At 40.5% G+C, this 27,028-nt stretch overlaps 1 protein-coding gene across 1 annotated transcript in view; it reads right to left on the bottom strand.

The window, feature by feature from the left end:
• ino80.L (INO80 complex ATPase subunit L homeolog) overlaps window positions 1–27,028 on the bottom strand; it is a 78,414-nt gene that overhangs the window by 24,612 nt on the left and 26,774 nt on the right. The window contains exons 9-26 of the mRNA XM_018231253.2: window positions 25,165–25,368; window positions 23,005–23,191; window positions 21,664–21,731; window positions 19,914–20,123; window positions 18,102–18,182; window positions 17,797–17,892; window positions 17,403–17,462; window positions 17,140–17,282; window positions 13,784–13,868; window positions 12,837–12,954; window positions 11,716–11,801; window positions 11,423–11,590; window positions 10,103–10,236; window positions 8,816–8,883; window positions 7,742–7,835; window positions 6,663–6,837; window positions 4,516–4,656; window positions 1,416–1,641 (exon numbers count right to left, since the gene is read on the bottom strand). Of these exons, the coding sequence (XP_018086742.1) occupies window positions 1,416–1,641; window positions 4,516–4,656; window positions 6,663–6,837; window positions 7,742–7,835; window positions 8,816–8,883; window positions 10,103–10,236; window positions 11,423–11,590; window positions 11,716–11,801; window positions 12,837–12,954; window positions 13,784–13,868; window positions 17,140–17,282; window positions 17,403–17,462; window positions 17,797–17,892; window positions 18,102–18,182; window positions 19,914–20,123; window positions 21,664–21,731; window positions 23,005–23,191; window positions 25,165–25,368 (2,344 nt within the window). The remainder of the gene's footprint in view (window positions 1–1,415; window positions 1,642–4,515; window positions 4,657–6,662; window positions 6,838–7,741; window positions 7,836–8,815; window positions 8,884–10,102; window positions 10,237–11,422; window positions 11,591–11,715; window positions 11,802–12,836; window positions 12,955–13,783; window positions 13,869–17,139; window positions 17,283–17,402; window positions 17,463–17,796; window positions 17,893–18,101; window positions 18,183–19,913; window positions 20,124–21,663; window positions 21,732–23,004; window positions 23,192–25,164; window positions 25,369–27,028) is intronic.

The raw sequence follows: 27,028 nt of genomic DNA on the forward strand, positions 1-27,028 counted from the left end.
TTCGGTTAAATCGTGCCATTATGGTGATGTCAGTGTTGTAGGAATGAAAATGAACACCCATACACATGCCTAGGTATTGAGAAAATGCAGCCAAACAAGGTCTTGCGTGAGAGTGTAGGCATCGATCCTAATAGGTCTAAGAATCAGCTCCCACTCAATAATATTATAAGTGTCGAATCTGTGCTTGAAATTCAGCGGCGCTCATTCCACCCATACAGTTCCCTTGAACTACCCGCTTCCACCCGCACCAACCCATCCGCCCATCCAACAAACCAAACGATAATCGTCCATCTCCCTTCCAAAAATGGTTAAAAACAGTAGCGCCTGACGCGTGTTTCTCTCGATGTATGCGAGCAAGGCGCCAGTATTACACAGCTACCTGTATATATAATGAGACTGAGACACGGAGGTGCAGCAGGAACCTTATCATATGACACTGGAGAAATGGAAATTGTTATTTAACTTCCTATTCATATGCAAATGTGCTCTTTAGTAAATCTAATCGCTGTCCACCAGCATATGAACGTCCCAGCAGGCTGATCACTAGGATTCTCTACTGTGCAGTAACTATGCTCTCCTTTCTGCCTACGGCGTGAAACCAATACTCACCTCACTGCATAAAAAAGTATATATATTCTAGGCGCATAATCTACTCATTGCCTAATCTGCACTTCAGGCCTACCAGTGAACGCATAATCATATATATATATATTTTATATATATTCTAGCAATTACTTTCACTTTCCATTCAGCACTTCCTAGATGTCACTGCTCTCCCCACATTCCCCCTCTCCCTTTACAATTTAATTGTGTAGCCAGTTCATGGGGATGGACATCAGGTCCCACATTCTGGTGCACAAACAAGATTTTAAGATGATGGAAGGCTTGTCTTAATAACAGTGTCCACAAAATGGCTCCTGCCTGCTTGCTATATTTATAAGGTTCCAGATGGAAGGAAACAAGATTCACATAATTTAAATAGTGTAGTTAAAGTTTATTTTGCTTGACTAAAGTGATAAAATAGGATTTGGAATACATTTTCCAGGGTGACAAGCCCCCTTTAAATGTCCCCTTTAAGAGCTGCTTGTGGAGTACATACACCCACAGGTATTAGCATCTTACAGCAGTGATTTCCAGCCCTTTGGGCTTCAGTGCTCTAAGTGGATCAGTAGTTGATTATGCTCCCCCTTGTTAAGTTATTGGTATATGAAAGCATGCGTCTCCCTGGCACAATTTCCGACTATTTCAAGGACAGTGCTAGTGCTAAACTGCATTGCGATTGGATTTCAGGCTAGGCATGAAAGGAAAACTGTGATAGTGGAAAAGCATTTGCCACAGATCTAACCCTAACGGTTTTTCAAGAAGTGATCTATTTGTTACTTTGACAATGCCTGCAGTTCCAATGGAAATCTTACCAGGAATTTTGATGTAAGACCAGCCATTACATGGCCTGATAGCCTTTAACCCACCAGGGCTGGCAGGGAAGAACTTTAATTGCCTTTGTGGCCAATCAGCATAAAGTTCTGGGGCTCCAAACATTAAGCACTGCCTGGAAACAGGGCCACCGCCCTCTCTGAACTCCCTGCGTTCGTATTCTGCGCTCCGATCATTGCAGTAGATATCTATTGGTGGGGCTGTAACCTGGGGGAACAAGAAATAAATAAATGCATTTTAGCTTCATTTTCTTACACAATCACTTTTACAAGGATGACTGACAAGTTGCTGAACTACAGCTCCCAGCATTAACAAGAGCATATTATGGTGATGAAAGGGTAGCAGTTTAACTCCAAATGGATTTGCCCCGGAAGGGGAAAAAAAAATCCAGACCAGTCCCTAGATCAACTTGCATGAAGAGCTACTGTATTTACAATCACCCTGTATTTCATCACTAGCTAAAAAAACAACCAAACCCTTCTTGAAGCTTTCGAATATATAGAAAAGTGAGGGCATGGTGTTAAACCAGTACATTACTCAATTAGCCAAGCAGGTTGTTTTATAGTTGCTAGGTAACTTATCTTCTGTCTATAGGGCATCACCTGACCCAAAACCAAGCAGAAATTTTGTCAGTGGGCTTAAAGGACATGTAAAGCCGACATTTTCCCACCATGTATATAAGTTTGGCATATCTTCCCCACCCAAGCCACATCATTTGTACTGCATATACCCCCTCCATTTGCCAGCGCCATCACATTTTCCTAAAACAAATAGCTTTCACCCCGCGGCCATTTTCCCTCTGACACATCATCAGTAACACTGACATCTGCAAACAGGACATGTATGCTGTAAAGTTCATGCAATGCAGAATGCAGGTTACACAGGCACAACATGCTTTGATAAAAAGTTCTGCTGGGGTTGAGCACTGTAACGGTTAAGCTGAGCTCAGGAGAGGTGGTTTGGAAGAAGAAAAAAAAAAAAGGATTAGACAGCTAGAGCAGAGTTTCTATGGGAACCAGCAATGCTATGTCCTCATTGGCTATCAGACTGGAGGGTGTGTTTAGTAATCTGAGCTCAGAAGAACTGAGCATGCTCATGAGCCAACAACCAAAGTAAATTCCTGAAGGAGGGGGCTGAGTGGGTTAGAGGAGGAGAAGGATTTCTAAGTGATTAAGGGGATGCTGCAGCCTTAATGTTAACCTTTTTTACAACCAGAGTGGCAGGTATCTAAAGATTTTAAAGAGGCTGTTAATTTTTTGTGGAGGGGGTTTACATGTCCTTTAGCATTATCCATTTAAGAGTATACTAGCTATGTTCTTTAGCTCACCCTTGGCTTTGTGGCAAATCTGAAGCAGTGTGAGGAACCCAGAGGCTTGCATTTAATACTCAGATCTTATTAATAAGGGGAGCAATTGGCAGGTTCTTAACCCTTGGTGAGAATTACTGCCCCTTTTCCCAGTACACTTTGTGGGTACCACATAAACCTGTTATAGACTTAGTAGCGACCTGCCCTCCCACTTTGCAATCAGCAGTGAATGTGCCCTTTAGATATATATAAAAATTTACTAGAAATGTTCCAACGAAACAACACTTACCAAAAGGGATTTGTGCTATACAAAAACAAAGAAGATGATTCATTTGAATGAGAGCGTGGTTCAGGAGGCCAAGGTCGGAGTAATGTGATTGCTGTGAGCAGATGGCAGGTTCAGTCCTGCACTGGGTGTGATAAGAGCTGCAAGTTGCTGCTATCTATAAGCACACACTTATAGCAGACTATCAGGCTAAAGGCCCTGCTTTTATTGGGCTATAAAATAAAATCAACACACGGTGCGTGCCAGCCACATGCCAGAGATTAGGTCCCTCTTTAATAAGGGGACTGTAAATGGTGGGGAGATCTATAAGCATTGATGTTTGTAAGTCATTATACCTGTAATTAACCCGGTGTGTGTGTGTGTGCAATGGGGTAATAGGGCTTCAAATATACAAAATGATTTAAAGGAGAACTAAACCCTAAAAATTAATATGGCTATAACTGCTATGTTTTATATATTGAACTTATTGCACAAGCCTAAAGTTTCAGCTTTTCAATAGCAGCAATGATCCAGGACTTCAAACTTGTCACGGGGGGTCACCATCTTGGAAAGTGTCTGTGACACTCACATGCTCAGTGGGCTCTGATTGGCTGTTGAGAAGCTAAGCTTAGGGGTCGTCACTAATTATCCAGCAGAAAATGAGGTTGGCCTGTAATATAAGCTGATGCTACAGGACTGATTATTAAATTATGGTGCTAGTTGCACTGGTTTCTGTGCTGCCATGTAGTAATTATCTGTATTAATTACTAATCCATTTTATATTGTGACATTTCTATTCTATGTGTACTGTATATTGTGAGTGGGTCCCTAATCTCAGTAAGTGACAGCAGCACAGAGCATGTGCAGTGAATCAGCAGAAAAGAAGATGGGGAGCTAATGGGGCATCTTTGGAGACACAGATCTTTACTGCTAAAGGCTGTGGTTGCCTTGGGCTGGTACAGAAGCACAAAACATAATGTACAACATTTCTAGCTACTTCTTTAGTTTAACTTTCCTTGTCCTTTAATGAGATATATTCAGAGTCAAACTGTCCAGCCAGAATACCAAAGGATGTGTGACAATAGCCGTGGACCCTTTATTTCTATATAGTGGCTTCTTTAACACCAGTAATCACTATCTATATACATAATTGCTGTTACAGTGGGCCATGGATATCAGATTATCTGGCAGGCCTAAGAACAGTGATCCCCAACCTGTGGCTTGTGAGTAACACGTCAAGGCCTCAAAGCAGGTGCTTATTTTTGAATTCCTGTCTTGGAGGCAAGTTTTGGTTGTAAAAGAACTAGGTTTACTGCCAAACAGACTTCAAGTCCACATAGGGCTACCAAATAGCCAATCACAACCCTTGTTTGGCATCCCCAGGAACATTTTTCGTGTTTGTGTTGCTTCCAAATTCATTTTACATTTGAATGTGGCTCACAGTTAAAAAAAAAAAAAGTTGGGGACCCCTGCCCTCGGAACACATTGTAGACGGGAGCCTTGTACTTACCGGAGGTGCTGTGACATAAAGGAATGATGGGAACTGTGTAATCTGACAGTGCAGAACCTGAGATTGACCAGATTTTCGCCCATGCAGCACGTAATCCCCACAACCAGAGATTGGTTTACAATGGCTAGTGAAAACCAATTCCTATAATGCAAAGACAATTAGCAGTTTTTTTTTTTATTACAACGGTTTTATCATTGAGTTTTTTTGTTTTTTTTGTACGTTTTTATTTTGCATTTCAATTTCCAAACAGTACCAAAGGGGAGCCCCCTTGGTTAAGAGAGGAAAAGAAGAAGGAAAAGATAGAAGAGGAAAAAGGCGAGCTGGGGGGGGGGTTACTGAGCTGAGTACATTACTTTAGAGAAGTAAACCCTTTATTAAAAAAAAAACCCTACCCCCCTACCCTACATAGACCCCCCTTCCTCCTCACCCCAGCCTAAGTGTTACCCCGGGCAAATTCACATCGGAGTTCACAGGCGCCATCTTCTTCCTTGGTCTTCATCGAGTCTTCTTCTGGTGCTTCAGCAATTGTCGTGATGCACAGTTGGCAAAACCCCATATGCGCATGCACCAATATGGAACTTACTTCCCGATGAAGACCAAAGAGAAGAAGATGGCTGCCGTGAACTCTGATGCTGTGAATCTGCACGAGGGGTAAGTAAAAAGTTAGGGGCATTTGCCCAGGGTAGAAGCTAGGCTGTGGGGGTGGAGGGAGGGGGGTTTATGTAGGGTGGGGGTGGGTGTTTTTTTTTTTTAATAAGGGGTTTACTCCTTTAAGAATCTTTTATCTTCTGTAAGTAGTAATTAAAAGAAGCAATCACATGCAGAATGCCAATATCTGTACTTAGATAAAAGCGGGTGGGCAGTTTCTCGTGGGCGGTATTGTTTTGGAATGAGTTGGGGTCTCATAAGTCTCATAACGTCACATCTACATGACAAGGGATACGTTAAATATTCATAACTGGAACAGGCATCAGACTCTGCCCAATGCAAGGTTTCCTCTCACTAACCCTGTGGAGATCAGCTTGCCTGATGAGAGAGGATCAGATAACAACATATAATGGCAGAGAAGCCAAGGAGGAAAGAAGATCAACAGCAAAGGAAGCAAACACTATACACGGACGCTATACACGGACACTATACACGGACGCTATACACGGACGCTATACACGGACGCTATACACGGACGCTATACACGGTGGCTATATGTGAAGGCTACGATGCTATACATGGACACGTCCCTGTCAGTGTAGCCAGAAACTATGAAGAGCAAGTGCAGGCAGTCTCTGCAACCCCAGCTCTTGTACAACTGCAACACCCATCTTATGCAGGGGTGTCTGCTGGTAACTGTTTGCACCAGAGTTCCAGAGAATGTCACTGATGATAATCACTCTCAAAATAATATTACTACACACGGATTCAGCATGACTTTCCTGTGCACCACACATAATTGGGTCTTGCCAAGCAGTTAAAGACAAAAAGGAAAATCTGTGCAAAATCTATCGTTTATAACAGGCAAAGGGGATTCATTCTGACATTCTATACCCCAGGCTCAGAAGCTTCTGCCTACACTACTGTCTATAGGCAACGTTTAAGGGTCACGTTCACTTAGTAAGTTGGAGATGTTATTTAAGCTGCTTTGCTATTGGCCTTCGTGCATTTTTCTGATTTGAATTATTTTCCTCTTACAGCAACAACAAAAAAACAGATTAACTTTTATTGTTAACTGTTCAATATCTTTCTATTTAACCATCTCCAATTCATGCTTCTCTCTACTCACAAATAAATACCTTAAGGTTTAGACAGCACTAGGAGAAATTAAGAGCAAACACCATAATAATAAATGAAGACCAATGGCAAGTTGGCTCAGAATATCACTATACACATCATACTGTAAAGTAAACTGAAAGTCAGCTTTAATCCTAGTGTGTTTTTGGTTTCTGTGCTGAACAGAAGGGAAATTCTCCCTTGCAAATACCCTTTGTAACAAGAATTCTCTATAAAATCAGTAAAAGCTGCAGACCTGCACTAGGACAAAGTGGATAAGCCTGGTAGCATGCAGTCTGAGCTTTCAGTTGATAGCGTATCACACTGTAAGTACAAATCTACACAAATAGGGATTGTGCTTTAATTTCCTTATGTGATCTTACCTGCAGTGTGGAAGAGCTGTGAATGTTGGGGAAAGAGAGTGCAAAATTCACCCAGAGGATTAAACTCCTGTTGGTCAGATAGGAATTTCGGCTATCGGACACACTCCTCTCCTCCCAGACACGCGCATGGTGGAGCCTGTAGGCGGCTTTCAGAGATAGGAAAAGAGCTAACCATCTGCAGCAGATGATAGAGGGCACGCGTTAATTTGTACTTCAGTCCATATAATAGACGGAAATTAACATCTGTGTTCAATATGAACTTAACATATAAAGTTAGAGGTAAATATGTATTATAAGGTTGTTATCAATGCCAGCAGAAGCACTAACACAAACATTTTAGATTGTAAGCTCTATCAAGCAGGTGCCTCTTTACCTCCTACACTGGAGGTAAAGAGGCACATCCTTCTATTCTAGTATACATCCTTCTATTGTACAACACTGATGAATAAGTTGCCACTTTATAAATAAGAGTTAAAGGAAAACTATCCCTATGTAAAACTATGTATTGCATAAAACAGTAAAATGTAAAAACCTGCTTCATCTAAATAAACCATTTTTATAAAAAATATACTATTTAAGCAGAATGTGCCACTGGGTAATCCTAAATAGAAAATTGCCAGTTTAAGTACTAATGGCTACCCCCAAGGGACCATACCATTCACGGAGCACACATACATGTTAGGTCACATGAGCCAATTAATGGACAGTCTTTTACTCCCATGCTTCTTCCTGTTACGGTTAGAGCTGCAGTATTTCTGGCCAGGTGATCGTCAAGGGAGCAGTAAAAGTTATAAAAGGCCAATATTTATTGATATCTATATTCCAGTTTGGGAAGATTCTTTAATAGGACACTTAATATGTTAAATAACGTGTAATGTGTGTATATATAAATCTGTTCAAGGAAAACTATACCTTGCTTGTCTGATTATATTATTATCTATTGTAGTTGTTTCCCATACACTGATCAAGCTGGCTCTTCTAAAATATTTGATAAGAATATCTGCCATTCAAGTGTAAAATGCGAACACTGTTCCAAATGAATGTCAAAATGTAAATTTATTCATATCCTATGCAGTCACCTGGCGAGATGCCCCCGAAGCATGAGATTGGCTATCTCTGCAGGAGAGACATCAATGAATCGGAGGAAGGAGAAGCAGCTTTCTTGGTCGGACCCTACAAATTGGGAAAGAAAAGAAAAATGGAAGGATATATAGGTTCACGGACGGGATAAATTTGCTGGCAGAGGTCTCTCATCTGGTTATAAATCTACCTAAATAATGAATTTTTCTTACTGGTTATAGCTATTTTCTTGAGACAAGGGCAGCCTATTTGTGTTTTTCAGATTTATAACATCCCATTACCCATATTTTCCCTATTTAACACAACACTGGACTTTCATTCACAGAGCATAGTATATATATGACAGTTGCCAGTTACTTTATTGTTCAGTATACAGAATATTTGTGCTGCCCACTGCGTAGATCTGAAGAACTTAGAAGTTCCAGAATCCATCATTTCAATGTTGAACAAAGGTAAGTTAGGGTTGAATGACTCTCTAAGCCTAAGGGTGGGTCAATGGTCTTTGTGAGAGGGAAAAAAACAGACTTTCTTTTGTCAGTTCAGATAGTGTATATGCACTTTTTACCTTAAGCCCTTAAACTGAATGAGTTCATGTCAAAAAGTAAGGAGTCATGTGTGGAAAGCAAGAAGCTAAATACAGTATTTAAAGCTCATCACATCCTTTAGTCTAAGCCAGGGGTGTCCAAACTGCGGCCCGAGGGCCACATGCGGCCCAGGATGCATATGAATGCGGCCCATCTTGAAACTCTTGGTTCCCGAGGAAATAGGAGGAGGGGGTCTCTGCCCATTGCCCAGTTAGTAATAATAATATAATAATACGTCTATTTATTATCCAGGTGTCCCATATTCCAGTGTATAGCTCTATCTGGTTATCCAACTGGCATTGTAGTTCTTTTCTGTGTATTTCCTTTACTTTTACAATTAAAAGTGTATTTTATGTGTGGCCCCAGACAATTTTTCTTATTCCAATGTGGCCCGGCAAGCCAAAAGTTTGGACACCCCTGGTCTAAGCGTTCATTGGATATATATGGGCCAGTTGCATAGATTTTTGACAGCAGCAAAAAACGACCTACCGTTTCTATGGAAGAGAGATTGTTGTATGTGATCAGGTGCAAAAGGTGAAAGCAGGACACGCAGCCACCTGAAAAAGAAAAATGAACAGGAAGGGTTCATTACATCTCCTGAACACATGATCTGCTGTAATGTGCGAGTCTTTTGCTCTGGAGTGGCAGAACTGCTGTGTTGTGTGAAGAACTACTTGAAGTCCCATCCCAGTTTGAATACCTTGTGTGCTACTTATATTTAAAACAGAATGTTCAAACCCTTATCAAACTGAAGATATGCCCAAACCATCTAGGACTAAAGTGGAGTAGCAATAGAAAAAAGATTAAATATAAGTGCGAATACACAACCAAGACAATCCTCAGTCTGCTTTTAAGAGTGACTTGGATGATTTATTGGACAGACATAATATCAAAGGCTATTGTGATACTAAACTCTATAGTTAGTATAGATATGGGTATATAGAATTTCTGTGAAAGTATGGAGGGGTGTGTGTATGGATGCTGGGTTTTCATTTGGAGGGGTTGAACTTGATGGACTTTGTCTTTTTTCAACCTGATTTAACTATGTCATGTAGTACCTATGCCATGTTTATTTCCTTAAAGGAGAAGGAAACCCAGTTGGTGCAAAAACCCTCCCCCCTCCCCTGTGTTGCCCACCCTCCCTCCTCCCCCTGGCCTACCTGTCCCGCTGGGCAAATGCCCCTAACTTGTTACTTACCCTTCTGCGCAGGTCCAGTCCAGGGAGTTCACAGACGACATCTTCTTCTACGCGATCTTCTTCCTGCTTTGACCGGCGCATGCGCAGTAGGAGCATGCGCCAAAAGTCACGAAGTGAAATCGGAAAAATTTGTGACTTTTGGCGCATGCGCGAAATGCTCCTACTGCGCATGCGCAAAAACGCCGTTCAAAGCAGGAAGAAGATCGCGTGGAAAAAGATGTCGTCTGTGAACTCCCTGGACTGGACCTGTGCAGAAGGGTAAGTAACAAGTTAGGGGCATTTGCCCAGCGGGACGGGTAGGCCAGAGGGGAGGAGGGAGGGTAACACACGGGAGGGGGGGAGGGTTTTTGCGCCAACTAGGTTTCCTTCCCCTTTAAGATGAATTCACAAAGTTCAACTCAGTGCCATATATCTGCCACACTGTTCAACGAATATATATTTCCTTTGTGAGCAAGAAAATGTATGAGGCAATAGCCTGAAATTTCACTTGCAAGTCTCAGAGGGAAACTACAGCACAATGGACGGTGGTTCTGTGCTCCATCGGAACACATCTTTTGACTATATTTCAGTTTCCTCACCTGTTCCGAGACCAGTTCATGCAGTTTATATTCCCATGCCTGAACAGAAACTTAGAGATTTGGTAAGGCCTTAAGGAAAAGTGGAAGGGGGACCAAGTTTCTTGACGCTCAAATAGTTCTGAGTGGTTACACACCTGTAAGGATAACAGAGGAATCAATATGGATAAGGCAAGGCACTATATGAGAGGTCTGTTTAATAAATGGGGTCATGGATTACGATGGCTTTTTATAAATGTTTATACTGTAGCTGGCCAATTAGGTCTATGCTTTTTAAAGCAGTATTCAAAAAACATGATGGCCACAAAAGTGCCTATGACAACAGTTTAAAAGGCAGAGCTTCAGGTTTTTGTCTTGCAAATACAGGTATGGGATCCGTTATCCGGAAACCTGTTATCCAGAAAGCTCTGAATTAAAGAAATGCCATCTCCCATAGACTCCATTATAATCAATTAATCCCTTTTTTTTTTTTTTAAATGCATTTCCTTTTTCTTTGTAATAATCAAACAGTACCTTGTACTTGATCCAAACTAGGATATCATTTTTCCTCATTGGAAGTAAAATCTGTGTACTGGGTTTATTTAATATTTACTTAATTTTCTAGTATGAAGATCCAAATTACGGAAAGATCCATTATCCAGAAAACCCCAGGTCCCGAGCATTCTGGATAACAGGTCCCATACCTGTAATAGCATTGCATCTTGTAAATAACAGTTTCCAACATGCATTGCATATGGGGGACAGGCATAATTCCATGGTTTAATCTGACAGGGTGTAGATCAGATATGTCAAATGTGCAGCTGGCTACGTTAGGCACTTCCTTCATGAAACATTCGGCCAAATAATGAACCGAATCCTAATAAGCATATGCAAATAAGGGGCAGGAAGGGAAAAAGTGGAAAAAACATTTTTATTTCCTTGTTTTGTGACAAAAAGTCACGTGATTTCCCGTCCCATTCCTAATTTGCACGTACAAATTAGGATTCGATTGGGCCAGGCACAAGGATTCAGCCGAATCATGCTGAAAAAGGCCGAATCCTAAACCAAATCCTGGGTTTGGTGCATCCCTAATATTGACTGAGGGTATAGCAGCAGCAGAATAAGTGTGCAAGGACTCCTTTTTCTTTGTACAGGGCTGCAAAATATGTTGTTGTTACATAAATGGGTGTCAATAAGAACAGCATCACAGAAACCAGTATCCCTAGTAGAGCAAGGAAATACATTATATGATCACCCTGCAATAATTAAGTTGATAATAAACGCAGAAAGGACAGTTGCACTTTTGAACCGGGTGATCCAAAATGGAATGGGTTCCACACTCACCTTTCTAAACTGCATGACTAGGTTCATGAGACTGCTGGTGGTGTTCTGTGCCTGCTGGGCTGTGCCCATGGAGGACTGGAGGAGGTCATCAATGGAGATTTTATTTTTCAGGGCCTGGTAGAGAAGTTTCTGGCGAGTGGTCAGGCTGCAGTACATCAGGATCTCTATCTGCAATTCAAAGCAAACAGTGGCTATGTTCTCTGGCTTTTTAGCAGTTACTCAAAATATCATACGTTAGAATGAAAAGTGTAAGGCTGTGTGTGTGAGTGTGTGTGTGTGTGTGTGTCACTCACTTTATCTGACAGCTCGTTCTCTACATCCTTCTTGATTCTTCTAAGCATAAAGGGTTTGAGAATCATATGTAACCGAGACAGCTGATCTAATGGAAAAAAAACATATTGTAAGCACTAAATAGATTTAGGAATGCACAATCACAAATCACAGAGCAACTGCCCTAAAATTTACTTAGAATTATTCCTAGCTTGGATAAAAATAGTTTAATAAAAGTGCACATAAACACTGTAGAAAGTACTTTAGACTCATGGCAAATCACCGTCATTTTATATGAAAGAGCATAAAAAACAATCCATATATATCTCAACATATATATACGCCGGATAACACTCACAAAGTTGTAAATAAAACCAGAATATGACCGAATTGGCAATCTGCAATAGGGAGGTAGTGCTCAGTGGTTCTCAGCAGCAAGATTGAGCACTAATACGTATCTGAATCAAATAAATCATTCAAGTACAGAAAATGAATGATTAAGTTATAAACGTTTGATATATTTAACTGTAAAAAGTCACAGAGGCCGGCAAATATACTGGAAAAAGAGGCTATTGTATTATTAATGTATTATTAATTATTATACATTAATATATATCTATTAGCAACCATTGTCAAGAGTTAATTTTAAAGCAGTCTATTGCCAATAGATTTGCCACAATAGTGCAAGCTATAACACTATATTTATTCTGCAGAATTCTTTTCAATACAGCTCTAGAAGCTCTCTGTTTATTAAGGATAGCAGCTGCCATGTTAGCTTGGTGTGACATCACTTCCGGTCTGAGTCTCTCCCTGATCACGCATAGCTCTGGGCTCAGAGTACAGAAGGAAGGGGAGGATAGAGGGGGGGAAGGGAGAGAGGAGCAAACTGAACATGATCAAGCCCTAGCCCTGGAAGTTTATGCTGAAAACAGGAAGTCTGAAGATACAGAAGCCCATGAGTACACAACAGAAGGAAAGAAATGTGGTGTTTCTTTTGATAGAGGACTCAGAGCAGCATTACTTTGAGGGTTTACTGGTGTATTTATATAGACCGTTCTGATAAAGCTTACTTAATTTTAGCCTTTCCTTCTCCTTTAAAGACTTGTGCATGTGTATGTGCAGTAGGGTGCCATAAAGCACTTACTTTCATCAATAGCAGACTTGTTCTCAGCATGGCTTTCTATGTCCTTGGAAAACCATTCGCTGAATTCATCATGAGAGTCGAAGAGTGTGGGCATAATGAAGTGCAGCAGTGCCCACAACTGGGAGAGGGAGAAAGCAAACATAAGAGGGTTCTGTCATCGAGCATTTTCTCTCTCTATGGTATATAGTTAGAGGACATGACAATATGGTGAATTATGGCATGCTCTGTTGGCACAGTTTCATAAACAGAGAAAAAAATACGAATTTTTTTCATTAAAAAAAAAAAAGAACAGGTCTGTGAATGGGGATAAACAATTAACACTTAAAAGGTTGCACTGCTCTAGGTTTTCATTTCTACCACCACAGAATAAATATAAATAAATATAATATAAATATTGGCAAGATGTTGTTAATTTCTCTGCATATTACACCCTCAAGTGGATAGAAACAGCTGAATGTGCGTCTATTGCAAGTTTGTTTGTGTGCTCAGCATATCACTCTGCAGTTTTTAATGGCAACTTTGTACAGACTCTAACGCAGATGTGTTGTAAGATTTTTTTTAAATGTGTTTTTCAGGTCATGCCAAGGACACCAAAGATGTATCCGTCAACATGTTGCTTCTGGCAAGAACATCAAGACAGGACTTTGTTCCAAGTTGGGATATAATTATTTCTTTTGTTGCACTGCACTGCCCCCTGCTGGAATCTGGTCTACACTGTTGACATAAAAATGAAATCATAATGCAAGCTTGCTTCACACAAAGGTGAAAACAGCCATTGTTATACAGACTGGCTCCTGGGGGAAAATGGCTCTGATTATTAAGAGTACTCTGAATGCATAGTATGTTCCTAAAGTTCTGCACTTTACCACAATATCATATGGGTTAAGATCTGCAACCAGCGGCTGCATCTAGCACACAAACTTATGTCTGCAGCTTGGAGAACCTACCTCGGCCATGGTATTCTGAATGGGGGTGCCAGTCAGTAGCAGACGGTTTCGACACTGAAACTGCAACAGGATCTTCCATCGGACACTAAATACATAAACACAACATGTTTCATGCCCCACAATGAAACCGAAAGAAGAGCAGCAGAACAACTTAAAAGTAGTCGCGTGCTGCTATATTTAATATATATAGATATTTATCTTTTTTTATGGCTGCAAATAGTGGCAGTTTAAGGTCGACAACATAAGCATTAAACAAGTAGTATGCTCATACAGGATTTAGTTTGCAGACATACAACCTGTACAATCATTAGGGATGCACCAAATCCAGGATTCGGTGCAGTATTCTCCATTTTCAGCAGGATTCGGCCGAATCCTTGTGCCTGGCCCGAACCGAATCCTTAAAATCAAGTGACTTTTCATCAAAAAACAAGGAAGTAAAAAGGAGATTTTGTGTACTCGTCGTTAAATCTCTTTCTCTTCAGTCACTTGGGGGACACAGGGACAGTGGGGTATAGCTGGCATCACTAGGAGGCAGGACACAATAAAAAAATATAAACTTGATCCCTCCTCCTCCTGCTATACCCCTCCTCTGTAGGCAGAGACACTCAGTTCATACCAAAGGAGAAACAGGAGGTTATTAATAATCAACAGAAAAACTGATAACTAATTACAAGAAGAACAGATGGCTGAGTCAACCAAGTCTGAAGCCAAGAGAAGGCCTCTATCCAGGGAGGGAAGCCCTGTGTCCCCCAAGCGACTGAAGAGAAAGAGATTTAACGGTGAGTACACAAAATCTCCTTTTCTCTAGGTCTGCTTGGGGGACACAGGGACAGTGGGGACGTACCAAAGCTGAATCAAGGGCGGGAAGTAGAGGCCTACGTGGAACCAGCCACTGCAGCCTAAAGTAACTTCCTGCCGTAGCGGGTGTCAGATGCCGCAAAGCTGCCAAACTGGTAAAATTTGGCAAAAGTATGGATTGAAGTCCATGTTGCAGCCTTGCACAATTATTCCGCCCAGGACGCACTCATTCCTCTGGTGGAATGTGCCCTGATTGAGTCTGGAGGAACTTGACCCTGTGATGAATAGGATCTCTGGATGGCCTGTTTTATCCAGCTGGATATGGTAGTCTTAGTAGCTGGTGTGCCCCTGAGAGGGCCTGAGGGAAGGATGAACAAGGAGTCCGAATGACGGATGTCCTCGACCCGGTGCAGGTAAAACTTGAGGACCCTAACGGGGTCAAGGGTGTGCAGTGCCGCTTCATTCGCATTGGGAAGGGATGGGCAGAAGGTAGGAATCGTAATTTCCTGGTTGAGGTGGAAAGTGGAAACCACCTTGGGAAGAAAAGAGGGAGAAGTATGAAGTACTGCCCTGTCGTTGTGGAAGGTCAACAGAGGAGACCTACAGGAGAGGGCAGAGATCTCAGATACTCTCCGTGCTGAGGCAATAGCCAGCAGAAAAACGATTTGCCATGTGAGCCACTAAAGTGGAATAGAATCCATGGGTTTAAAGGGAGCGCGTTGCAGGGCACGTAGGAATAGGGTTAAGTCCCAATTGGGCACCGGTGAACGTACCGGGGGCTTTATGTGCGCCACTCCCTGAAGAAAAATCTTAACATCGGGGAGCAATGTGCAGATGGAAAGTGCCGAAAACTGAGATTTCAGCGACCCGAGGGACATGTCCAGGGACAGTCCCTCCTGTATAAAGGCCAGATGGTGTGGCTGGAAAACTTTAGTGAATTGAAACTATTACGTTGGCACCACCGATGGTAAGTGGACCAGACCTGATGGTACGTCTTGGCGGAGACCAGTTTGTGGGCTGCAAGCATGGTAGGATGACAGCATCCGAGAACCGCTTCCATCTCAGGATCGCGGTTTCAGTAGCCACGCCATCAAATTGAGGTTGGCAGGACAAGGGTGAAGAATTGGACCCTGAGAGAGAAGGTCCAGGATGAGAGGCAGAGTCCAAGATTCCTCTCCTGAGAGATTTACTAGATCCGAGACCCAGGAACGACAGAGCCATCTTGGAGCTATGAGGATGATAGACTTAATTCCCGGAGAAGGAATTTGCGCCTCTGGGCCGCAAGAATATTCCACTGAAGCTCCCCGAGGTGATGCTGGGCGAAGGGAACTGCTTCTATCGTCTAAACCATGACTCCCAACACCTTCATGTAGAATCTCGCGGTGTGACTCCCAACACCTTCATGTAGAATCCGCTGAGGGTCCGTAGATGCTGGACCTTGTCGCTGGGACAGTTTGTGTCTGGGTGTTGAACTGTTGTGGGATGGTTGTAAGGTCCAGGTGATATCCCTCTGTCACAATTTCATTTACCCAGGCATCTGAAGAATGACGGATCCATACCTCCCGGAAACGTAGTAATTTGCCCCAGATCCATTCAAACTATTCCAGAGGGAGTGCCCTGTCAGGCTGAAACGGGCTTCTATCCTGAGGGTTTGTTGTGGGGCCGGTTAGTTTTACTTGTGTTATGGCTTTTCTCACTGGCTTTGGAGCGAAAGTGAGACCGGGGGGGGGAGCTGGGGTCTTGCCCCCCCCTTATGTAAAAACCTTTGGGCAGTATCCCTCTAAATAAAGGCACCGCGCCACTTACCCCCACCCCGGCCAGACTACACTGAGTCAGTCAGAGCAGGCAACGTCTACGTGGTCTGAACAGCTCAAGGATATTGATTGACACCGGTGTGTTGCACCTCGTTGGGGGCTGACCGTATAAAAGAAAAGGTAATCCTGCCTTTGGTCTCAGCCCGGGTGTCACCCACATCCTGACTGTAGACTCTCACATGTATGTCCATCCTCCTGGGAGCAGGACACTTGAAAAACTGAATGAGCGATAGGAGTGTACAGTGTGTGGGGTAAAGCCTGGTGGACATGCCCCTTAATTACTATTCAAGTGTCCTGCCTCAAATAGATGGAGCTTAATCCAATCATTCCCTGTGTTCCCCTGAGATGACAGAGAAATGTATTTATACATTATTTATAATACTGTTTGCCATATGCAAATTTTGTATAAGCTGAGAACCTTGCCTCATGCGACAGTGACAGCCAGTTACCAGGGGCAGCTAAAGGCTGCCTAGAGCCAAATTTCTGTATTTTAAAATAAAAAATCTGCTCCGTTAGTGCCGAGCACTAGCAATATGTCCCCCCTTTGACCCACTCCGACTCTAAAGTGTTGAGCACGGAGCGAGAAGGGGGGAGGGGACAGCATCGGGCCAGGATCTCCCCTGGAGACAGCATTGTATATGTCCAAGACTTTTTGTATACAATGGAATATAGATTACATCACTCAAATACTCCAAGTGCAAATTTCAGTAAATCGCCCATTATATGGAATATGAGATAACATACCTTGAACTACTCTTAAGAGCCTGAGCCTCATCTAGCACCATGTATTGCCACTTTACACGCTGGAAGTACTTTACATCCTGAACCACCAACTGGTAGCTTGTGATAACCACATGGAAAGGAGCTTCTTGGGTGTATAACGTTTTCTGCAAGATGAAAAAAGAACAAATGATGAGATTATCATATCATTATTTGAGAGACTTCAAACAGTTCCTGGTCAGATGCCTAAAAAAAATCGATATAACAAATGCAACAATACATCTTACCTGACCCCAGAACTTTCTTATTACTTTTCTCTCATGAGGGTTGCCCCAATACGGGAGTACCTTGAAATGAAAAGAAAATTGGGGGGGGGAGGATACATTAGAACACAAATAACTAGAGATATCTCTATAGAACGAGATAATGAAAGAAGTGATGTGATTAAAAGAGAAATCTTTGCTCTAGGAGAGGATTACAGACCAATGTACCAATACATTAAAAGGCCCAAATAATTGTACATGTAAATAACATCTGCTGTGAGCACTTCACATGGATTAGCCAAAATTACATCCTGAGACTAAATATATTGAATTATCAACATATTATTCCTATGGCAAATGGGCAACATATAACTTGTGTTGTAGGTAAGCCATCATTAACAACTTGGTTAAAAATTACCTTAAATTTTGGAACAAATCTGGAGAATTCCTGGTGCCAGTTGTTCAGAGTGGAAGCAGGTGAAATGATTAAGAAGGGACCCCAGATGTTCTCTCTCTGAAACGGAAATAAAAAAAAATTGCAGTATAAATTGACCTGTTTGGTTGAAAGCTGTGCATATTTCAGCAGCTAAATTACTAAATTCAAAGGTTCTAACAGAAGACGCCACAATTGTCTGTCTGATAAACTCCAGAAACACAAAATGAAATGAAATGAATACTGTTAAAGGATTACAGTATGGTTGAACCAGTGTAGGGTTACCTTACCTCTGCTAGATGTGCAAGTAAGGCAATGCTCTGCACGGTTTTACCCAACCCCATCTCATCAGCCAAGATGCCATTTATACCCTTGAAAATAAAAATACAATAAAGAAAGTTTAGTTTCAAGATTTTTTGGTTTATGAATTTAAAGACTTCAGACAGTTAGGCTGCAGGTTCACTAGTATGAATAATGGGGAAGGTCTTTCATGGTCATAGGGAAGAAAAGAAGCCACTGAAAAGGCAGCTACTTATTTTCCTCATGCTATTTAAAGGAACAGTAACACCAAAAAATAAAAAATATTTGAAAGTAATGCAAATATAATGTACTGTTACTATGCATTGGTAAAAGGTATGTGTTTGCTTTAGAAAGACAACTATAGTTTATGTAAATAGGGTATTGTGTAGCTATGGGGGCAGCCATTTAAGCTAAAAAATGTGAAATAGAATGCAATAGGATTCAACATAGTGCATCTGGTATCTGTTATATAACCTGTGCTTTGAATGGCTGCCCCCATGGCTACACAGCAGCTTGTTTATATAAACTATAGTAGTTTATAAAGCAAACACACCAGTTACACAATTGCATTTACCAGTACATTATATTTTAAATTACTTTAAACCACTTTAAATTTTTGGTGTTACTGTTCCTTTAAAGGGGTTGTTCCCCTTCCAACACTGTTTTTAGTTAATTTGGTTTCAGCTAGTTCACCATAAACAAATAACCAATAACTTTCTATTTTCTATTTGTGACATTTTTTCACATTCTAAAGCAGCTCTGGGAGGAGGGTCGCCGACCCTGTAAATTTATACATTTAGTTGATACATTTCTTATCTTTGTTCCTGTTGAACAGAATCCCTGGGTTTCATTAAAGGCAGCTGTTAGAATTGATACAATAGTTGCTAATACTCCAGAGATGCTCCTGAGAAATGTATCAAATAAATGTTGCAAAATTGTAACAGTTCAGAATCTGCACCTGAATTACTGAGCTGCCAGACTCAAACACCAGAGATAGGAACGTTAAACTTTAAAGGGATACTGTCATGGGAAACCATGGTTTTTTCAAAACGCATCAGTTAATAGTGCTGCGCCAGCAAAATTCTGCCCTGAAATCCATTTCTCAAAAGAGCAAACAAATCTTTTTATATTTAATTTTGAATCTGACATGGGGCTACACATGTTGTCAGTTTCCCAGCTGCCCCAGCCATGTGACCTGTGCCTGCACTACTGGAACTACTTTCTGGCTGGCTGTTATTTTTCCTACTTAATATAACTGAATTAGTCTCAGTGGGACTTGGCTTTTACTATAAAGTGCTGTTCTTAGACCTACCAGGCAGCTGTTATCTTGTGTTAGGGAGTTGCTATCTGGTTACCTTCCCATTGTTCTTTCGGTAGGCTGCTGGGGGGGGGGAAGAAGGGAGGGGTTGATATCACTCCAACTTGCAGTACAGCAGTAAAGAGGGACTGAAGTTTATCAGAGCACAAGTCACATGACTGGGGGCAGCTGGGAAACTGACAATATGTCTAGCCCCATGTCAGATTTCAAAATTGAATATAAAAAAATCTGTTTGGTCTTTTGAGAAACGGATTCAGTGCAGAATTCTGCTGGAGCAGCACTATTACTGATGCGTTTTGAAAAAAAAAAAACGTTTTCCCCTTTAAAAACAGTAAAAAAATTAAAAATGGAAATTAATTGAAAAAAGTCTTTATTTCTGGTGAACAATCGGAAAAAAATACAGCTCAACCTTCAGCTACTGCAAATAAATATAACTCCAGCCTGGTTACAGGGTTCAGCCGTATTCCTACCATGCCTAACTTACCTGTTCATACAGATTTGCCAACCAGTTCATGCCTTTCAACTGGTAACCTTTGAGTTTGCCATTGAATATAGTGGGCTGTGGAATGTCCTCTCCCGCCCTTATAGAGGGATTTGCCAGACTGTAGCTCTCCCCAAAACCTGATTCTGACTTAATGGCTACACGCAGGGCAGCTGCTCGGCTCTCCTTGGCGTCTTCATCAAATGACCTTGTCTAGAATAAAGTATGTTAGAAAGTGAATGTGTCTTGAACTGGAGCATATGTATTTTCTGCCCAACAAGGAAAGAGGTGCTAATCACAGAACTAAGTACAGGTATGGGACCTGTTATCCAGAATGATCGGGACCTATTATCCAGAATGATCGGGACCTATTATCCAGAATGATCGGGACCTGGGGTTTTCTGGATAAGGGATCTTTCCGTAAACTGGATCTTCATACCTTAAGTCAACTAGAAAATCATGTAAACATTAAAACAACCCAATAGGCTGACTCTGCTTCCAATATGGATTAATTACATTTTAGCTTGGATCAAGTACAAGGTACTGTTTTATTATTACAGAGAAAAAGGGAATCACTTTTAAAAATGTGGATTACTTGATAATAATGGAGTCTATGGGAAATGTTCATTCCATAATTCAGAATAAAGGATCCCATACCTGTACAGCACTTTACAACCAACCAAGAGGAAAAAGTTATTGATATTTAACACAATACAACTACCGTTTCTAGTCAGTTTCCATTAAAAATATGACTGGGCAAACCTCTAAATATGATAACTATCAATTTGAAGGGGGTTCACAGTGCAGTCACTAGGTAGGTCCCAACAACAACCCCCCCCCCCAAATGTTATGGACTGAAGGCATATAGTTGCTTTTCCCTCCTCCCAAACAACCTCCGGGCTCAGATGGTTCAAAAAATGTTTTTTCTTGGTGGTTATTTTTATCTTTTACTTTTAACCCAATTTTTTTTCCGTTAGTTATACGACTTACATAATCTATTACTCTCTTTATAATACACAAAAGCTAGGAATATCTTGTAAATTATATCTTTATAAACGGTGAGTTCTGATGTCATTTCTGTCACATGACTCATGAAATTTGGCCTTCGGCCTCGTTATATTTATATGGTCATGAAACTCCTCGGTAACTTATAATATCCTTGTAATTTACAAGAGGGGGTACTTTATTCACTATATAAACTTCACTGCACTGTTAATTATATTCTTATAATACACAAAAGCCATGAATATATAGTAAATTATATCCTTATAAACGGTGAGTTCTGATGTCATTTCTGTCACATGACTCACTGAAATTTGTGTATTATAATAAATAAAGTACCCCCAGTTGTAAAATATGAGGATATTAGAAGTTACCTCGGAGTTTCATGACCTGTATAAAAACACTCGGCCTTCGGCCTCGTGTTTTTATATGGTCATGAAACTCCTCGGTAACTTATAATATCCTTATATTTTACAAGAGGGGGTACTTTATTCACTATATCATAAGAGAACCTGTGTAATACTGCTCCCCCACCTAAACATATAATGTGAATGTATGTACTGTTAAAAATCGTGCACCATTGTTGTTTAGAGGTTTATTGTTTCTAATCTGTCAATATATACAGAGATGACATTTAGATGTAAAGTGTTTTCATGTAAAGTAATGGTTTTATTCCTAATTACATTATGGCAAACAGATAGAGATAATCACTAACAAGAGAGGCTAGTGTTTTCCTTTCATCAAACTTTACCTGCGCTTGATGAATCCTGAAGGCCTCCTCTGCATTTTTTAAGGCCTGAGACTTATAATAGTCACTGTCTGAAAAAACAAAAAAGGTATGTATGTTACATATGACCAATATCAAACTCCAAGTTAGCTCTCGAGGGATTCTGAGGATTGATGATCTCCCAAACTACAAAGCGTAAAAAAAAGTCCCTCCTTGCCTGCCAGGATTTCAAATGACGCAGAAAGAGATGAACTGTTAAACAGCTGGATTTCAGCATAGAAAATGGCATTTCTATAAACTTTTTGAAGAAACAGGTAACTGTGATGGGTATATAAGGGGTTTCTGTGTTATGTGGTCCTCTTTATCAAATTTTGGTTTGGAAGCCGGAGTTCCCCTTTAAATAAACCAGTGGTGGATACAGTTAAAATAAGGCCCCTGCTGAAATAGGTACAGTATAGGGTTCCCTAGTCAATGGCCTGTATTCTAAAGTTGCAATCTGGACATGGGAAGCATAAGCAATAGAAGCGAGTTACTCATTTTTATATCTTCTTCTGATGCATTAAAGTGGACCTGTCACCCAGACACAAAAAGCTGTATAATAAAAGTCCTTTTCAAATGAAACACAAAATATAATTTATATTTTTTATTAAAGCATTCATAGCAAATGTAAACTCATTTAAAAATCTCAGCTGTCAATCAAATATTGTCTGCCCCTCCTCTATGCCTTAGGCATAGAGGTGGGGCAAGCAATTACTTTCACTTTCCATTCAGCACTTCCTAGATGTCACTGTTCTCCCCACATTCCCCCATTCTCTTCACCGTTTAATTGTGTAACCAGGGCATGGGGATGGACATCAGGTCCCCCATTCTCACCAAGATTCAGAGATGATACAAGGCTTGCCTTAATAACAGTGTCCACAAAATGGCTCCTGTCTGCTTGCTATAATTATGAATTCCCAGACTGAAGTAAACAAGATTCAAATAATTTATACAGTGTAATTAAAGTTCATTTTGCTTGACTAATGTGATAAAATAGGATTTTTAATGATTTTTTTGGATGATGAGGCCCCTTTAAGAAAATATTTCCTTGATTTCCAAGTTTAATTTCATCAGCTGTAGCCCCAAAAGTTCCTTGTGTCCCCACAGCATGAACAAGAAAAGAACCAACTTACAGAAAGAGTTTCTTGGGTTTGTTCTGTGATGTTATCAGTTCACGAATATATAAGTTGGGAACTGCGCAGAGACGCTGCTCAATATTTATCATTCAATGTGTAACTTCATAAAGTAATGTCAATTGAAGTTGAAGAAAAAGACAAATCTACATTCAAACCATACACAGAGTTGCTCTATGTTGTAATGACTTACCATAGTCCATCTGACTGAGGTTTAGATAGGATCCCCCAACTTGCTCCTGAGATGAGCTGTCTTCCAGCTTGCGCAGGATCTCTTCTTGTATGCAATCTGGACCAGACTCCCGCTTGCGACTGACAAAATGAGCATACAGCTCTGTCTGGGTTATCAGGAAATTCAGCTTCCTCTGCTGCCTCTTGGCCTGATAGCACAAAGAGAAAAACGGAATGATACAAAGTAATCCCTGTGTGGTTAAGCAGCTTCCAGCATTATACCGACCAATAAAGATTAGCCCAAAAAAAAAAAAAAAAAGGAAGGCTAATGTCCAAAAAAGAATTAGACTAGTGCTACAACTGGTGTTTCGGGGTTCAGTACTGGCCTAATGTCAACACAGCCCTATAGGAGTGAAGAACTGTCCCTCTAAAAATGCCCTTTGTAGCTCCCCCCACTTTCTCAGCTTTTTCACAGCACATGCTATGGGCTGCTGTCGTACCTGAACATAAAGGAACAGTTCAGTGTAAAAATAAAAACTGGGTAAATACATAGTATGTGCAAAATAAAAAATGTTTCTAAATGAGTTAGATAGCCAAAAATGTAATGTATAAAGGCTGGAGTGACTGGATGTGTAACATAATAGACAGAACACTACTTCCTGCTTTTCAGCTCTCTAACTCTGAATTAGCAACTTCAAGGGCCACATGGGACATAACTGTTCAGTGAGTTTGCAATTGATCCTCAGCATTCAGCTCAGATTCAAAAACAACAGTTATGACCCATTTGGCCCCCGTCAAGTTACTGAGTGGTTTCTGCCTGGTAACCAATCAGTGGAAAGCAAGAGAGCTGCAAAGCAGGAAGTATTGTTCTGGCTATTATGTTACACATCCAGTCACTCCAGCTTTTATACATTAGATTTTTGGCTAACTAACTGTATTAGAAACATTTTTTTATTTTGCACAGCCTACCCATTCACCTGGTTTTTATTTTTACACTGAACTGTTCCTTTAAGGACCAACTCACACTATACTGTGTATATATTCAATATCTCATTTACCATACAAGTCTCATTGTTAATTCAGGTTCACATTAAAAGGCAGCAAAAAAAAGCACATCCTGCACCAGGAACCATTACAATTCAGCCCTGCAGTTATCAGCTTCTACAGCACACAAAGCATCTGCTAACACTTTCTGTCAACCCTTATGCTTAGCTTCTCAATAGCAGCTCAGAGCACACTGAGCATGTGCAGTGCCACTGACACTCAAAATATGGCTTAACCAGATCCAAGATGGGGAGCTACTGGGGTCAATTTTGAAGACCTGGATCATTATTGTTGTAAGTCTGCTGACCTCTGGGCTGGTACAGTTCAGAATGTTCAGCATTTAAAGTACAGCATGTCCAGACATAGTCTTTTGAAATGCTTCTTAAATATATAGTTGGCATATAATAATATTATAATTACAAGTTGTAGGTTCAAATTTGCACTGCATTTAATGCATCTTGCTGTGAGTGTCAGCATTATAACAGCTGCAAACGAAGCAAAGCTAGCCATAAGCAATTAAGAGTTTTAGTATGTTTAAATGCAAGGGCCAAATAATAACTGTTCCCACAGAAACAGACATCCGTATGCTCACAAGACTAGACCAAGTCAGAGCATTTGTTTACTCACAGATCTTTACCAACCTCTAATGATTAAACTGTGTAAAAACACCTCTACATGTAATAAAGCTGGCCATAGATACAAAGATCTGATCGAGAATTCGTACGAATTTCGGACCGTGTGTGGAGAGTCCCGACATTTTTCGTCCGGCGGAGATCGGTCGTTTGGTTGATCGGACAGGTTAAAAGATATAGGTCGGCTGCCGATAATATCTCTGCGTGTATTGCCGATCATGCGATTTTCATTGGGAGACCAGTGTTTGCCGGATATAAACTTTTGTACGATTGCGGTCAGGGGCAGAACATCGGCTCATCTGTTCTTTTCTACTTTATTTGATCTGGTTAGTGGCAGGTCGGGAGATGGAGAAGTCCGATCGTTCGATGATTCGTACGATCGGATCTTTGCGTCTATGGCCAACTTAAGATTCATATATCAAACTTTTTCCCCCCACCCTTTTACAATGATGTAACCTGATCCTTACAGGGTAGAAGTTCTTGAAACAAAGGGCTTCATTTGTTACCTCTCTCATTTCCTCATCTAGCTTGCGTTGCTCTAATGCCTCTTTCTCTGCCCGTTTCCGATGCTCCTTCTCCACCTTGTCATACTTTTTCCAGTACAGAGACATTTCCTTGGTCAGCCTTCTTGCCCGAGGCAAAGTCTCCTTGCAGTTCTTCTGCGCCTGAATAGCAGCTCGGCGCACCTCCCGCATGCACTGATGGGCCAACTGAAAAACACAGACCCCAATAAACCCTGTGTGTCATGCCTCCAAAGAAAATAAAGACAATTTCTTAAAAGATAATTAGTTATCAGTACATTTACAATTAGGTGCTTAAATTTGACTGTTTTTGCTGTAGTGCAGGACTATGTTTGGCTTCATTATATACTTGTCCACCATAACAAAAAAACATTTGGTCTGAGATCCTATTCCCACCATTAGAAGTGCAAACCAGACCAGATGCTCTAAATAGTATAAATGAAAAAAAAGAGTCTCGATTTGCACTCAGTAGATCATTTTAAAATTCATTAAATTTTATTCAAACAATTGTAATTTTTGTTAATCACCATCTTCCAGTCAATAAATTAATTAATTAATTAGAAATATCAATTAATGTAAATAGTTTACATTCATGTAAACACATTCAATTTATATTTGTAAAATTTCATGTAATAAATTAATTAATTGAACCACCGTCCGTGTAAATAGCTCAATGAACCATCTAATAAAAATGAATTAAAGTTGATGAATTATGAAACAGTCCAGTATCAAAAAATTAATTGTAGAAAAATTCCTGTTAAAAAATAGAACTAGAAGAGGAGAGGTTAGAATGGGCCCGTGCTGATTTGCGTCCTTGAACCAACAGGCTTTCTTAGACAATTCATTTTTTGATCCTGGACTGTTTCATAATTCATCAACTTTAATTCATTTTTATTAGATGGTTCATTGAGCTATTTACACTGATGGTGGTTTGATTAATTAATTTATTACATGAAATGTTACAAATATTAATTTAATGTGTTTAAATAAATTTAAACTATTTACATTAATTGATATTTCTAATTAATTAATTTATTGACTGGCAGATGGTGATTAACAAAAATGACAATTGTTTGAATAAAATTTAATGAATTTTAAAATTATCTACTGAGTGCAAATCGAGACTCTTTTTTTCATTTATATTCTTACCACCCTTTGTCTCCTGCACCGTCAGAGATTACTGATAATGTAGACTTTTTTTTTCTAAATTGCCCTTGTGTGCACAGCCACCTCTAATTAAATTTGACAGATGCTCTACTCGGACAGATTACAGTTTTGCTACGGGAGTCGGAATGGTTAACCAGTTCACGTGTAATTTGTACTGATTTAGCTTCAATGCATCCCAATAGGTCACTTCTGAACCAAGGGGAGACAAAAAGAAGCCCACAGCTCTGTCTCTTTAGATTCAAAACAAATATGGGGGGTGGATGTTGTAGAAATCCTCAGTAGGAAGAAGTCTGGAACTAAGCTAGGCCAGGCACCTTACCAGAAAGTTGAGCAAAAGTTTCATGTGAAGATAGATAGGATAGCTACTGCCATAGCACACTCTAGCCACCATATGTATTAAAGAGCACTAAAACTGGCCAGTACCACAAACTGGGGGGAAAGCCATCCTATGTCAGAAACAATTTGTGTCTGCAGCTTTTTTTCACAATTTTGTACAACAGACACCAGACTGTACGGACTCCAGTAGGTATAGCCTAGAGTTGTGAAATCCCTTGCAAAATCCCCTGAAAGAATCCTGTTACATTGGGAGCTAGACATCTGGTTGTAGTTTCCTAATGACTGAGAACCTGTTGGCGTCTGATATCATAAGCCTACGATTTAATGAAATGGTTTAGTGTACAGG

The sequence above is a fragment of the Xenopus laevis genome, chromosome 8L (assembly GCF_017654675.1).
Source record: "Xenopus laevis strain J_2021 chromosome 8L, Xenopus_laevis_v10.1, whole genome shotgun sequence".
NCBI classification, from domain to species: domain Eukaryota; kingdom Metazoa; phylum Chordata; class Amphibia; order Anura; family Pipidae; genus Xenopus; species Xenopus laevis.